General features: G+C 38.4%; 1 protein-coding gene and 1 long non-coding RNA gene across 2 annotated transcripts in view; both read right to left on the bottom strand.

Moving 5' to 3' along the window:
- Positions 1 to 16,159, bottom strand: part of LOC122640059 — a 34,616-nt gene that overhangs the window by 13,544 nt on the left and 4,913 nt on the right. The window contains exons 2-8 of the mRNA XM_043833172.1: positions 15,302 to 15,442; positions 15,005 to 15,097; positions 14,799 to 14,925; positions 6,268 to 6,374; positions 4,150 to 4,230; positions 3,241 to 3,326; positions 2,908 to 3,124 (exon numbers count right to left, since the gene is read on the bottom strand). Coding sequence (XP_043689107.1) covers positions 2,908 to 3,124; positions 3,241 to 3,326; positions 4,150 to 4,230; positions 6,268 to 6,374; positions 14,799 to 14,925; positions 15,005 to 15,097; positions 15,302 to 15,442 — 852 coding nt within the window. The remainder of the gene's footprint in view (positions 1 to 2,907; positions 3,125 to 3,240; positions 3,327 to 4,149; positions 4,231 to 6,267; positions 6,375 to 14,798; positions 14,926 to 15,004; positions 15,098 to 15,301; positions 15,443 to 16,159) is intronic.
- On the bottom strand, positions 2,624 to 2,909 carry LOC122640061. The gene is made up of 2 exons (XR_006329620.1): positions 2,764 to 2,909; positions 2,624 to 2,666 (listed from the first exon to the last, which is right to left on the bottom strand). It is a non-coding gene; the product is annotated as an uncharacterized LOC122640061 (long non-coding RNA).

The following is a 16,159-nucleotide window of genomic DNA, read 5'->3' as shown; positions in this document are numbered from 1 at the left end:
GCATTAATACGTATGAGGATTTTTATTTCAAGAGCGACTAGGTGATAATTTTGCATAATCATGTGTCCGGACACAAAATCACCCGATCAAGCAATGTTCTTTTTCCTTAAAATGAAAGTAAAACATACATAGGGATCCCACTTTTTGTGAGATGTTTTTGCGGATTTTTTGCCTCATTTTTTTTAGACAAAGGTTTCCCATGACATTAGAAAAAGAATGAAAAACGACACCAAAGAGAGGAATTTATTTAAGGGAAGCAACGGGAGTGTGGTCTACACCAGCACTCCCATTTGTCTGTCTCTCTCCTCCATAAAATAAGGGAGCAGAAGTGTCTTTTCACATGGGGAGGAGAGAGATAGACTCATGAGAGTACTGGCCTAGGCCACACTCTCGGACATAGATCTTTTTCCTTTACAAAAATTTTGGGGTACTGTTCTTTGTGCCGCAGCATAGCCTGCGCCCAAGCACATGGGGGTGGGCGCAATGACCACCCTATCCCCTGCACAGGTTGCCCATGCACCTGGTGCATGCTGCGCTGCGGCACAGAGAACATTCTCCCGAAAATTTTATTCTAGAGAGTGGATCCGACGGCCAATTTATGTGATTCATAATAAAAATACCAAATAGTAATGAGGTTTTCATTATTCAAAGCCATAATGAGCTCAAGATGTAGGTTTACCGGGATTAATATAAAATAGTGGGTCAAAGTAGAATTACGTAAGACCTACTCCTTCCCCTCCACAACCATAAAAATTTCATATTTTTTTTTATTCAAAAATTTCCCATGACATTAAAATGAGAAATTGCACCAATGAGAGGGTGTGAGACAGGTTCATTCAATAAGAATTAATTCTTTTCGAGGAGACAGTGAAACCGAATGCCCATTATGTGTGATGTGAATCATGATTCATAGAGAAAGAATCTGTTCGTAATAAATAAACAAAATAGTAATGAGGTTTTCATTATTCAAATCCGTAATGAGCTCAATAAAGATATAGGTTTATAGGGATTAATTTAAAATAGTGGGTCAAAGTAGGTTTATGTAAGAACCGTTCGTTTCCCTTCCCTTCCCTTCATGTGAGCCATAAGAATTTATTTATATATGTATAAGGGGTGCTGTTTTTTGGGTGGGACCTAGGGGTCACATCGTGTGCATCAACCAATAAAAGTGCATGAGCTGGCACAAAAAGGGGCGGAATGTCTACCATGCATAGAGGTATAGCAGTCATTCCTGCCCCTACGTCTAATATAGAAAACATTTTCTTAATAAAGAGGTTTCTTGTAACACTTGAATGAGAAACTATACCAATGAGAGGACAAGAGACAAATTCATTCAATAAGAAACTTACATTTAATTCGAGAAAATGAACCCCACCGCCAGGTAGTAGGAAAGAAATCTTTCCGGATTACTTAATCCTCCATGAGGAAATTCTAAAAAATCTGGAAGACTACAAGTCTGTAACAAAATCATTGGTTGAAGCATTTAGAGAAAATTTCTCTTAACCAGGTCCAGGTGAATAGAATCAAGGCCATCATTTTCCTTGCAATCACATCTTACCACCATACAGAAAAGGGAATCTCTTCAACGTCGGTCTTTTTATTATTTTCTTGTTCCTCTGTTGTTTGGCTGTTCATGGCAATATAGAGGTAACCTTTCAACTACTCACAACCATATACTTTCCAAAGAAAGCGACTTCAATGATCAGGAAAAGCATCATGGAGAGTAGAATTTGTTCTGGAGCCAAACAACCCGATTTTCCTTTCTTTTCTTTATGAGTAAAAACTGAGACCTTATGTAGTGTGCCACTAGCAGCGCATTGATAAAAGAAAGTTGAAAGATCAGTTTAGATGGCATCAGCACTTTAAAACCGGCCACTTTTTCCTTTGCCAATTGGATTGAAGTCAAGTCATTAGACATTTCAAATCTCCTCTTGTTAGATCACCTTTTCAAGTCAAATTAATTAAAAAGAAGGGGCGACTCGTCAAAGTTTAGGAAGTTTTGAGAAGTGGCTAAATGGCAGCTTAACATTGGTTCTCACCTTGAAAAATATCTATATATGCTCACATCATCTTACCCTTTTAAAATATTCCATTCTCCAAAGAATTACCGCATGTGGCTGACTTTTTTTTTTCTTTCTTTTGGGGTGTGGGCTGCTGAGGGTGTTCATAGGAAGTCTAAATTTTTGAACATAAGGACTACTAAAAACTGTTTATGTAGACTATTTGAGTTAGATCCATACATCAGCACAATAGACCAAGGTTATGAAAATCAGAATTGGGGATGGAATTGGTCAGTTTAATTCCAGTCCAAATCAATCGAAATCGGTTAGAATTTGGCCAGATCCATGGCTCTAATTGACTTAGATCCAAAACTACCACAAAGATGAAGACAAGGAAAAAGAAATCATGCATATTGGTTTCAGCTGAGAGAATCTTTTCTCATGTAAAACCAGATTGAGACCATCAAACATATGAACACATCCATCCATCCATCCATATCCAAACAACTTCACCTTCTAAATCCTCCTCAAAGCTCCCCATACAGTTGCTGGCTTGTTGAAAAGTTCCTACTCCATCCCTGAGGTTCCGTCTGGTTACAAGTAAAGGAAATGGAAGAGAAGAAAAAAGGAAGGTTTTGTAATTATGATTGTATAACTTACCTAAAACTCTGACTATATTTGGTAATCATACTTTTCAGATGCAATTTATTTTACTTTTCAAAACAAAGGAATTTGATTGCAAAATAAAGCAAAATTTAGTAACCAAATTTGAAATGTTTTGGAGTTAGTTACACCATCATTTGAGGTAACGATTACAAAATTTCCACTCCTTCCCTTCCCTTCATTTCTTTCGTAACCAGATGGAACCTAAGATAAATTACACAGGAGATCTATTCTGAAAGGGGTCATGGATATTGATGTTGTGCCTTTCTTTGCGCATGATGGACCTACCCATACGAAGCCTCCTGGATGTAAGTGCCTCCAGTAAAACCACCAGAGCATCTTCCACCGCTTCTGCCTGTTTATCCAAGTCAAGTGAGCTCAACTCAGGAAGGACGTGTACTTCTGACAAGAGACCGATGGCTGCTGCTGCTGTACAGGTACGGTCCCATGATGGTTGGGGCCTGGCTTAGAACATTCAGTATTCAGTACTACGGAGTGGATAGATAAAAGAAGAAAAACAGACTAGGACGAGAAGAAGAAATCAAAGACTGAAACACTGCTGCGTTCTACAACTCACCGGAGTTTGTGCATCACAGACACACCTAGCATGTCCAGAGAAATGCATGAAAGGTGTTCCTCTCCCCAGACCAACTTTGCTTGTTCCTGTTGGAAACCACAGTATCATGAGTAAATCCTAAATCCTCAAACTTAAATTGCAATTGCATGTTAATATTGGCCAATCCACTTATGTCAATCAGGTAAAAAGCAGGGTTTTTTTTTGTTTTCTTATATTTCACATGTACTAGGCATCTTTGCATGTCTCTGTAAATTAACTACAGAAACAAAATGATGTCAAGAGGTAATGGACACATCCCACCAGAAAATAAAGACAGAAGTGGACACATGACGGGCAGAAAGGTCTCCTTACATAAATTAAGAATGTGGAAACCACAACATAATTACAAATTCAAAGTCCCAACCAATCAACTATGAACTATTTCCATAAAGGATTGATGGGTAAGATATAATGCAAAGAGAGATAAACATTAGGGCAGATCGTTCTGTCACATGTTTCATTTTTTCCCCTCTCTTGTTTGAAGTGCCTCTAGCATACTTGAAGCAGGAAGCAAAGATGGGAAGACCCGTCTCTCCGGCCAGTGAGTCCATAAAATGGAGCTTGGAACCCGCCTTTTGATCGGCTCCAACCAGGAACCTTCTAGGTCAAAAGTTGTGGATAATGTATTATCCATCGACTCAAATATCCATATATAAATCTGTCGAGATCTATTCACAACAAAGTTCTGTAATTAGATGATTAAGATTGTACAATTGGATTCAATTATTGGTCAAGGCCATCTCTGAAGTTGGAACACTAAATAGTGGGTCTATGACAGACAGACAAACAAGCAAAAAAGAATATTTCAATTCTTCCATCACATTTTTAAGGGTGTTCTGGTTATAAATAAAAAAGTTTTTATCATGTCACCTTCAAACGACTGAACATCGCAGCTGAGTTGTTCCATGTACCATCAATCAAAATAAAATTCAACAGGCCATCTTCATACTTCTGTCCACCAGAACCAATATGAAATTACGACCTCGTTTAACTGAAATAGAAAATAAGAGATTTCAAAGAAGACTCAAAAGAAACATAAGAAATTTCCATGCACATGAAGGTATACTCTTGAATATACATTGTTGTTGCAATATAAGATTAATTAGTCCCAGCCCCCAATCATTATTTTTCTGTTCAAACTTTTACCACACTCACTACCTTGGGCTTTCGTGGACCTGCAAAATGTAATTACAAACACCAAATCCTGAGCTGACAGGACCCTAATAATTACTTCTTATAGTGTGGCAATAATAGCGGAACTATGGAAGATACCAAATCCTAAGATGACAGTACCCTAGAAATTACTTAAAAATAACTATCTGGAAGTATCAAGGGAAGATACCAGTAGAGATTAATTCTACACCATCTTCCTTATCACTACATTTGATTGTTTTCCCAAAAAAGAAAATACTTTCTCAAAATTTTGTTAATGTTTGGTTGTCCTCACAAAACTAATGAAAATGACAGGTGGCAGCCACGGGGAGAAGCCAGGATTTGCTTTTATAGGGGAGGGGGTGATACTATAAACTATACAGGAGATAAGGGAGAAAAAAAATTATAATTCCACCCTAGTCATCAAACTCTACCATCATTGTTTTACCACATGAAAGACAATGTTTCAAAAAATGGACACTTGGATTGGGTGTCAACCATTATGGTCTACAATTGGTGACATGGACCATTCAGGCCTGGCATTCCAAGTAGTCCGATCACAGTCTAGTTTCTGAACAATCTATAAAATGTTGTGATAAATTGGCTTCTTTGTTAGGAGACTAGTATTAATACATCACATAGTATGAGAACGTAGTCTATAGTGAGTAGTATCATCACACACCATAACCAATTCCAATAAACTATAATTTTCACTACATAATTAAACACTATAATAAATCATATATTATTCTAATATTATAGTTTAATAAATCATGGGAGAGGGAAAGGCACACCACCTGCGTGTGGTAAGTTAGTGGGCGGCACCAATGGGGGGGTGCGGGATGGGGCATCATACAAGAGGGGCAAGGGGGTCATTCAAAGAGAGAGAGAGAGAGAGAGAGGGCGCTAGCTTGCAGTATGCGGGCGGTGTGCCCAGCCTTTTCCCATAAATCATATAGTATTCTAATAATATATGTACATTAAGGAGTGAGACTAGGGATGGAGGGTGGGGAAGGGCACAACTCATCTCTTCAAAATCTGTCCTACTTTATATCCTATAAAATATATTGGAAAAGGTCATCTGAGCTGAACCCCCCTCTCTCTCTCTCTCTCTCATATCAAATGACCTCTTTGCCCATATGTACGAAACTGTTTCGTTGCTCCTCATTGGTGCACTCCCTATGCCGCTTGCTCAGATAACCAACAACAACAACTCAGCCTTATCCCAACTAAATGGGGTTGGCTACATGTAAAAAGGTTTGGCTCGGTTTTTTTTTTCTGCTGCCGGCTGCCGACCTGACACACCAACCCTCTTCCTTTCTCCGGGCTTGGGACCATTAGCAAACACTGGCGGAGTCGCTTGCTCAGATAACCCTCTCTCAAAATATATATATAGAAGATCAAATTTTATGGGGGGGGGGGGGGAGGAGTCCCATGGGTAGCCCTCCATTATTTTGTTCACCAACTTTTATCATCATTTTTATTTCCTTTTAATATGTGAACCAATAAGAATTGGGCATCTCAAAATTTTTAAATTTTAAACCTTTTACTTCGGCGAAGCAACTGAAATTGCACATGGAACTCTTTCTTCCCACAGCCTGTTGGAAACCAACCAAACACAGCCTCAGATAATTTATGCCCCTTGTGAGTGAATGCATGAATGCACCCCCAACCCTGCAGGTGTGGGTGTGTGTAAAAAATAGTACCCTCACCATGACTTTTCATCAGAAACATGGAGATTAAAATATTAGATCAGAGAACATAAATATATAATGAGAGCCAGCACAATTAAAAAAAAAATACCATCGGTTGAAGATCTTTTAAACTACAAATTACCATCGGTTGCTGAGCTTTTAAACTAGCCAAAGATCCCTGAAAGGCATCCTGAACTGACTTGGTTGACAGGTTTGAATTAGGATAAAGGCACCAGACCATGCTTTTTCCTGGAACAACATCAGCTTCCAATCAGGAAAGGGCCATAGTGTACCTTTGAAATAGTAAACAATAATACTAAATGTGAATGCACTCTCAAATAATATGATATTAAATGTGCATTTTTGTGTGTGTATGAAGAAGTGAGAATGATGTAGGCAAAGGCTGCAATTCTGGTTGACTGCACTTGATCATGGGTCATGGACTAAGCATACTTGGGTTTGCTGTTAAATGAACCATATGGTGGGATAATGCAAGAGTCGACCTCGAACCAGGGAAACCAGTGGGAGATCGATTGCAGCAGGATCAATAAAATAAAAGAACGAGCAAATAACTGAAACTGGATTTTTTTATTGCTATTTTTTTGTTACATATGAGGAAGAACATAAAAGATAAGAAGAAGAAGAAAGGGATATAGAAGAGGGGATAGGATCAGCTATCTCAGCCAGGCTATCTCAGTCCCCATCATCCTCTCACCCAGGGCTTCTCACCCACGGTATCTCACCGCTGCCGCATCTCACAGCTTCATCAATAGATCTTTTTCTTTAATCTGTCTCTTTTCTGTTCAGCCACATACATGAATTTATAATAAAACAAACCCAATCCTAATCTAAGTAAGAAACTAATTAATAAAACCTATAAAATAGAAACTAGACTCTAACTAGGATTCCTAAAAGAACTAGGATTCCCAATTAGGACTAAATAAGTGTAATAATAAAAAAACACCAAAAATCAACTCCCTAAGCCAGCAGTCCATATCAGCCCCCAAATCACTTTTCATGTGAACACTGTTATGAGGTATTGTTCACGTGAACAGCAAATTTTTTTTTTTTTCTTTCGGTCTTCATGCTTCAATCTACATCATGGGATTGTCAGTCCTATATGGGATTTTAGTCCTAGGTTAGTTTCTATTTCATTCTAAGTAGTTACTAGGAATTTCTATTTTCTGTTTTCTAGGTTTAGGCTAGCGTGAGTCTATATAGTGTTTCTATTTTGAGTTGTTTCTAATTTGGTAAGAGAGCTTGTGATGCAGTTAGCACTAGCTTGGTTGGATCGATATGAACCAGTATGGAAGCGAAGCGAAGGAGAACGAGGCCTAAACTAGGGTTTCAATTCCATAGTGGTAGCTAGGGAATTTTATTTCTTTGTTTGGGGTTATTTTTGTAATTTCATACTTAATAATATTATATGCATGCTTAGCTTTCAATAGAGGAAGAGATTGAGTTCAAGTCAGTTTCAAATTCTGTTTTCAGATTACGACTACGGATAGTTCAGTCTTTGAGTGCATATATGTGTAAGAATTTGTGTGTTTCTGTTGCTAAGTTGTGAGCCTGTCGGCCAACTGCACTGCCTTCTCTTTCCTCTCTCTCACTCTCCCTTTTCAATTCAACTCTTCTCCTTCCCAGTTCTGATCTCTTCCTTACATCTTGTTTCTGCTATTTACTCCTTCTTTCCTGTTACTGTTCTTCTTCTTGTCCTTTTCTTTTATGGTTGAGTTACCTTGGTTTCTTCCTGATTTTTCTCCAGTCTGGGCGGTACCTACAGTCCATCAGATTTAGATCGAACTCTTTCAATTAATCTCTTTTCTGCCTGAAATTTTGTGCGTCGACTAACCCTGCAAAGTTTGGGGTTAATACCTTGCGTGGGCTGGAGTTCTATAGTCAAGTTCAGATCAATTCTGGAAACTTCCATCAGATACGATTTCAGTACTTTCATATTAGTTCCCCAATTGTTCTCTTGGGTGATCTTTAGTTGGATTCAAGAGGTTTAGGAGTTGGGATTGACACCTCAAATTTCAGATCGATTGGAGTCCTGTTCTCTCACCTGCAATCAAGGACACTCATCGCTAGTTCCGGTTCTGTCTAGCAGTTGGTTTCGACAAAGGTCAAAACTGAAATATTTCAGGTTTCAACCGAAACTTGGTTTAAACCCTACATGTTTCGGTGATTGGTTTCGTTTGACCATTTTAGTATAGTTTGGCCCAAAACTTCAGGGAGAACCTAATTACAATAATGGACCTTTAGATTGTTAAAAAACACACCCAAAATACTAGTTTGGTTTCGTACTCTAGGTTGGTCGTGTATGGCATACCTTGTTGTATAGTTCCTCAGATATAGCCCAAGGTTTGAGGTCTCGGTTTCAGGCATGGTTTCGGTCAGGCCCGAAATCCGAGATTTCAACAGTAACTGTGTTTTTCTTTTAGTTTTGAACTTTGTTTTGGGGCCATATGACCTAATTAGGGCATGAAACTTGCAGGACAGCCTATTTATGGCCCCCCTATAGACATAGTGGAACCCTTAGATTTTTAAAATCACACCCAAAATGGTAGTTTGACTTCAGGCCCTAGGTTGGTAGTGTGCAGTATATATGCAATGATATAGCCTATTTCACACAATCTTTAGTATTAGAACACATATATTTCAAGTAAAACTTAAATAAGAAATAGGAATGAAAAGACATCAAATTACAAACCACTTCATAAATCATACATCTATCATTGTTTGTTACAACAAATCCTCTTGTTCCAAGCTTGTTTGGGTAAGATTTGGTCAAAAGAAAGAGCAAATAGGAGCTTCTTTTTTTTTTGGGGGGGGAGGGGGTTTCTTCACACACGAAACCAGCTGAGACCTGGTCGAAATCTCAACCCAGTCTCGTCGAGTTATGGTATTTAAAGTAAGTGACTTGCATTGTTTCAGGACTGCATCTGTAGATACTGAAGGGCTTGTGATCAGGTGGCCCAGCTCATAAGGGCCATGTGGACTTATCTTCTAATAAAATCCATTTTCGTCTCCTTATCCTCTAATAATTCATTTGTTTTTTTGGGAGAGATCCTGTAAAGGTAGCAGTAAGCCTAGTTCCTGGTTGTTTCATGATGCAGACCCCCACAATGTAAGGGCACAGAGTTGCTCTTCGGAAGGGAATTTCTCCGGAGTTAAAATGAAAATTGCTCACAGGTAAAATGTTGTCTTTCTTGCCTCTTTGTTGTCTGTTGTGCCCGATCTAGTTGTCTTACTAATTGTCCTTGTTTAGAGGACATTAGTTTTGATCATCTTAACCCATTGTAGCCATTTTACATTTGTATCTTGTGTTTGTTTCTTCTGCTCTATTGTAGTATTTTCTCTATTGTGATGACAAACACAATATTCAAGCTTCCACACAATTATCAGTATCAAACCTAGGTGAAAATAAAGGGAACTTTACTATTTCGATGCCTTGAGAAGGTTTGGGTTTGGTGACAAGTGGATAGCTTGGGTTCATCAACTATTTCTTTCAACCCAGATCTCGGTCCTTTTGAATGGGGGACCTGTGGGGTTTTTTGGTGTAGAGAGAGGGCCATGATAAGGGGATCCACTATCTCCAATCCTTTTTATTTTGGGAGAGGAAGTGTTGTGTAAGGGTCATAAGAAGCTACTAGAAGAAAACAAAATCAAACCCTTGCTTGGTCCAAAGGGGGTAACTACCCCTGGACACATTTTATTTGCTGACAATATTTTTTGTGTTTATGAATGGATTCAACAGGTACGTTCACAATCTGAAGGACTTTCTTATGAAGTATCAAAATTAATCGGGACAGCAAATAAGCCTTGAAGAGAGCAAGTTATTCTGTTGGAAGATCAGTCCTTCCAGGAAACATCAAATATCGGAGCTGCTAAACATTCCTATTTGAAAGTTTCCTACACGTTACTTGGTTGTGGAAATTTTTAAAGGGCGGGTGTGTAAAGATGTCATGCTTCCTTTGGTGGATAAGTTTAAGAAAAGATTATCAGGATGGAAAGGGAAATTATTCTCTTTAGCAGGTCGGGTGGAGTTGGTGAGGTCAGTAATATTGAGTATACCTGTTCATAATTTTTCGGTGTACTGGTGACCAGCTTCTTTGGTGACTATTATGGAGAGATGGATGCGTAGTTTTGTATGGACTGGCGATGTAGAAGCTAGGAAGTCTGGTGGTTAGCTGGGAAGTGACTTGCAAACCAACATCAGAGGGTGGCTTGGGAATTAGAAAGCTTCGTGATGTTAACAAAGCATTGCTTGGAAAATTGGGATGGTTCCTAAAACATGAAGATGCTCCTGTTTGTAGATTCTTTAGAGCCAAATATACTAATGCTGATGACTCTTTGAAGAAGTCCTACAAAACTTCGTCAATTCTGCCTGGAATTAAAAAAGTGGGATTGGGTTGGTCAAAATGAGAGATGGGAACAGAATTAACTTTTGGAAGGAGTGAAGGACCATTGTTAGGTAATGAATCTATCGCTGAGGCGTCTGGCTTGGGCATGGATGGCTGATTTTATGGTAGGTTCAACTTTGAGTTTTCCTCAGGTTTCATCTGAGTATATGAACATATTTATCAGGGCAGGGTATATTACTATACCTTTATTTCAGGTTCAAGATGAAGTATGTTGGAAGTTGCACCCATAAAATCGATTCACAGTTAAGTCAGCTTGGAATGAGGTTAGGAAGAGGAATCCAAAAGTTCCTTGGGCTTTAATTTTATGGGAAAAGTTCTTACTTCCTAGACATTCTATCTTTGCATGGGGACTAGTCCATGGGAGGATTGCAGTGGATGGTGAAATTTCCTCTAGGGGAATTGCTTTGGCTTCAAGATGTGACTAATGTAGTGCTGGTTTTGAATTACTCAAACCAGAAACCAAACAGAATCTTTTAATCAAAGGGTGGTTCAATCTAGGGTTAACAAACCAACAAATAGGTTTTCAAGATGATTCCTAATTAGGTTAGGAGTGGGGGTATAATGGGAATTAGGGTTGATATAGGAAGTTAACTTACTGATTTCAGAGGTATAATAATATGATCTCAGCAAGCTAATAGGGTGGAAATCAGAATCGGCAGCAAGTTATAAAGGGTCAAAACAGAGTAGAAGTGGAAGTAGGGGTAAAATAGGAAAACTCAAAAATATGGAGTTCGGCTGGTCAGAAAGACCTCAAATTTGGATCGAGTTCATGAATGTAGAACATTCAAACAACATTTGAATAGATTTCAACGGTTGGGTTTGGATAGACAGAATTCTCACGAAAAACACGTAACATGTAAATCTTCTAGAAGAGAAGAAGATTAGTTGCAGGTTTTCTTTTTCAGACTTGTTGATAGTAATCTTGATTTCAAAACTTCAAAGCAATAAACCAGTAATGGAGGATGTAGAAGATAACCAAACGACCGACCCGGGCTTCCCACTGCAAGGTGTCAATCAGATCAAACACCAATTCCTTCAAACCTTGATCACACAAGATTTTCTTCGCGAGGACGATAAGTTGCAGAGCTGCAGCTTCAATTTTCTTTTTCTAAAATTCGGTGAGGTAAAAAGGAGCCCCACAAATTGCTTTATTTAAAGGGCCTAAGGGCCAGGAATACTAATCAGACTAGGAGACTGAAAGTCCACCTAGCTGCCTAAAAAAATATAAATAGAAACACTTCCTCTCTTATGCGTGGAGAGTAAATGGACCCAATTTAAAAATTAAAACAACTCAAGATCACTTAAATTGAACAAAAAATTGGACCAAATTGGACCGGTTCAATTTAAAACAAAAGATATCAAAATAAAAGTATGGAAACTAGAAACAGAAAATAAAAACTAAACAGCAACTACTTGGACTTCTTCTTCCTACGGATGTAGGTCTTCAGATCTGCATCAGTGATTTATGTCGTGGTGGGAATGAAACTATTGCACACCTTTTCTTGAAGTGTAATTACACGGTGATGATATGAAAAATGTTTTTTGGACTGTTTTGGATTGCTTTGGCCTTCTCCATGCTCATATGTGGATCCTATTCAATGGTGGATATAGAAAGGTCATATGGTGAGTCTATCTGATGCTTAGCGGGCAGGGGTGGTGCTGATCCCTTTTCATTCGTGGAATGAGCGTAATAAAAGAAGATATGAAGATACTCGAAGACCACCTGCAATCTTATTTAGAGGTGTTTTAAAAGATCTCAAGGAGATGGCGGTGTCTTTTAAGAGCACAATTAAAAACATTGCTGACTTAATGATTGCCAGGAAGCTACAAATTCCATGGTCTCCTAGGCCAAATCAGATTATTTGGGAGGTGCATTGGTGCAAGCCGTTGGAGGGTTGGTTTAAACTAAATATGGATGTATGTTCCCTTGGAAATCCAGGCAGAGCAAGAACTGGAGGGGTTACAAGGGATGATAGGGGCTGGGTAGTGTCATCTTTCAGCCTTTATATAGGTATTGACACTAATTTTGTTGCTGAGTTTGAAGGTCTGATTACAGGAATTCAGTGAGCAAAGGATTAAGGTCTAAGAAAGGTGTAGTTTGAAATTTGAATGTGATTCGGTGGCGGTGATTTACTCCATTCAGTCAAAGACAATCCTGTGGTGTTTCAAACAGCATTGGCTTGCCTTAAATTCATACCTAGAGGACAGTACATTGAAAATTTCTCATCGTTTCAGAGAGGGGAACCCCAGAGAAGATTATTTGGCAAAGGTGGTGGTAGCACAGAATATATTGTTTCTGAGTTTCCTTTACATATTAGGGGAGAAATTAATTTTACGATTTGTTTTGGTTGATAGGTTGAGTTTTGTCGGCTACTAGCAATGCCGAAGGTGGACGTCTCTTCCTATTTTGTTTTTTGTATTCGTCTGGGTATGCCTGGACGTTAAACTCTTTGTAATTTTTTAATTTAACATATATTTGCTGACCTTCAGCAAAAAAAAAAAGGAAGATAGTGACATTGTGGAATCCATCATATCCAACAGTATTACTGCTCAAGATAGGTCCTACTTCTTAGAGCATGTATAGTAAACCCAAAAAGAGGTAGAAAAAGCAAAAGGACTAGAACCTTTAAGTCTTGTAGTGAATTAGTGATTTTAATATCAAACCAATACAACTGGATACTAATCTAGTTTCATATGTAGAATTTGCAGGCTAACAAAAATTCCTCTCCCCAATCCATGGTTCTTTTCCGCTATTTGCGCAATGAGTTAATTGTTTGGTATGATTTTCAAAGCTTATGATCTTTTTCAATTGAAATAACAATTGCATAACTTAAGATCCTTCTCTGAATGTTCCGGCATATGCATCCGCCTTGGAGTTTGCATGTTCAACGAACCACATTAACGTCTAAAATTGGCCTACATTGTAGGTTAGCCCATGAGAAAATGTAAGAGATTCCAAAAAATGGACATGACAATGGAATTGAAGGAGGAAAATGGAAAAGCTCCAACATTCGATGAATTTGACAAGACTCAGAAAGATAATACCAACAAGACGATATGTTGAACTTCTGACTTGTGCTCAACAACAGGCTCGAAAGTCCATGCAGTGCCTAAATGCACCCGCTTTGAATCATTTTCCAGACACTTTACTAACAACTATACATAGTTGTCAAGACAACCAGGCGACCCAAAGCATTTGAGGGGTGCCTAGGCGACTAGGGGCCCACATAGGCGTTACGTAAGCACCCTAGCATAGTTGTCATGGCGTCGCCATGGCGCCGCCATGGCGTCCTGGCGCTGGGAGAGGTGGCATATCGAGCTACGCCATGGTGGATGTAAATATATCGTTCGATATGGCTTCCATGGCGTCGCCATGGACGCCATACCACGATATGTTGGCATATCGGTCGATATTTGTACATATAAAAGTTAGATTTAAATATTTTTTTTTAAACCATTTAATAGCTTAGATGCTTTGCTCCAAATCACACACATCAAGAAAGACTATTGCTATCAAGCTTCAGAAAAGTTAGCCTATCATTTGATTTTTACTATTGCTTTCAATTATTTGACAGGTTAATCTATATTTTCAATTTTTCATACTTTCATATACACTAATGGATATTAGTTACACTTTCATGAATTAAACCATAGTGGCATAGTATATTAGTAGTAGTGTAGTACACTTTCATGTTGATTTTTGATGTTATAGGACATATATTATAGCATACTAAATGACATTAAAAATACAGAAAATAAAAAATTAAACATGGTCGACATGCTCGCCATGGCAACGCCATGGCGGGCGACATGTCGATATATCGACGTGACACCCTTCCACCGACTTGGATCGCCGTGACGCCGTGACAACTATGCACCCTAGGCATGCAGTATGTGTAATATAGCAATAATTATATACAATTATGTTTATATGGATAGAAGCCATATCAATACAATATGACATAATTATGCTAGTAACATATAATAAACAAAGCATAGAATTTAATATAAGCATATTCATCAAAAAAATAAAGCAATGTATACTTCACAAGGTGATGCCAAGGCATCCAAGGTGACCCTTAGGCAACACCAAGACATCCAAGGTGGTCGCCTTTCTTGCATCAAACAAGGCATTCTGTTGCCTTGACCCAAGGCTACGCCTTGACAACTATGCAACTATATTCCTACTTTCATGACGTATTTCACTTTGGCAAGCAAAATAAAACATATAGCTAAGGTTTTTCCAGACCTGCAAGCTTGAATGTATTCCACATGTTTTCTTCATGTTCAGCAATGCCAAAGAGGCATAATGTTGCAGCATGAACTCCAAATACTTGCCACAGCAATTTTCCAGTATTATTTTGACGCAGAAAATCCTGCATAAATTTGAATATAATTTATCAGAAACCACGGAATAGGACAAGAAAAAAAATGAGAAGGTAACAAGGTTCAAACCTTTGGATGCATATACACCCATAACCGTATCCCATGCCATAGAGAGGAGGGTGTGATTTTTGAACACATACAATCTTCCAGAGGAAGCCAGCACTGCAAAAGAACCAGACCCACCCCCCTAAAATATATAAATGAAAAATATAGTGGAAAAGAAAGAACTACTAAGAGCATCTCATTCTAACAGTGCATGATTGTTCTAGACTTGATATAAACAAATCAAAAAACAGCAAACAACTTAAAAAACAAAATCAAACCCATAAGAAGTTACCATCTCTTCATATGAGAGTGAATGAATACCTTCTGACAAAGGTAACCCCTACTTCCAAGTAAACGACATGCTATCTGTCGAGCTGCAAAAAATTGAAGTTTCTTTTCGGAATCAACTAAAGCTTGGTATGTTGCCCTATGCTTTTTATCCTCTATAAGCTTGAAATCTCCCTGAAAATGACCGAGTACATCAGAGGGTTTTTGCACAAATCATAGACAGAGAGTAACAAAATAAAGACTCTTTTTTTGGTCTTTCAAGAGCAAAATAAAAAACTTGTGAAACTAATATATAATTTAAATAAAAAAAAAAAAACTATAATGTGAATCCATTCAATGCACCAAAATATACTCAACAAATTGCCACATACAAGTCTCTAACACTAAAAGCAGGCACAATTATCTAGATCTGTCAAAGTTGCCATTTGGTGTTGGGCATGATGGCATCCTTAGTTGTACACATTGTAACAATCAAATAAAACAGAATCTCTGAAGAAGAAGAAGAACCGAAAGAGAGTAAGAGAAAACAGCATCAATGGAGAGAAGAGAACCCCTAGAGCCACGGTAGGATTCAGAATGATCCTATCATGGCCTAGGCTAAAGATTTATATTGTCATTAAAGGTACAGTCCTATAAGGAGTTAATTCCAATTATTACATAAAGACCAAAGAAGTGGGCAAGCCTTAGCGCAACGGTTAAGTTGCACTATTGCAACCTATTGGTTGCGGGTTCAAAACTTCTAAACAGCCTCTCTTGTGAAGCAGGGGGTAAGGCTGGGTACATTTGCCCCTCCCAGACCCTGCAGTAGCGGGAGCCTCGTGCACTGGGTAGTTCTTTTTACATAAAGACCCAAAGACAAAGAAAGATGTAACACTAACACGACTCCACTAG

The sequence above is a fragment of the Telopea speciosissima genome, chromosome 9 (genome assembly GCF_018873765.1).
Source record: "Telopea speciosissima isolate NSW1024214 ecotype Mountain lineage chromosome 9, Tspe_v1, whole genome shotgun sequence".
Taxonomy (NCBI): Eukaryota; Viridiplantae; Streptophyta; class Magnoliopsida; order Proteales; family Proteaceae; genus Telopea; species Telopea speciosissima.
This window is presented reverse-complemented; position numbering and strand designations above follow the sequence as displayed.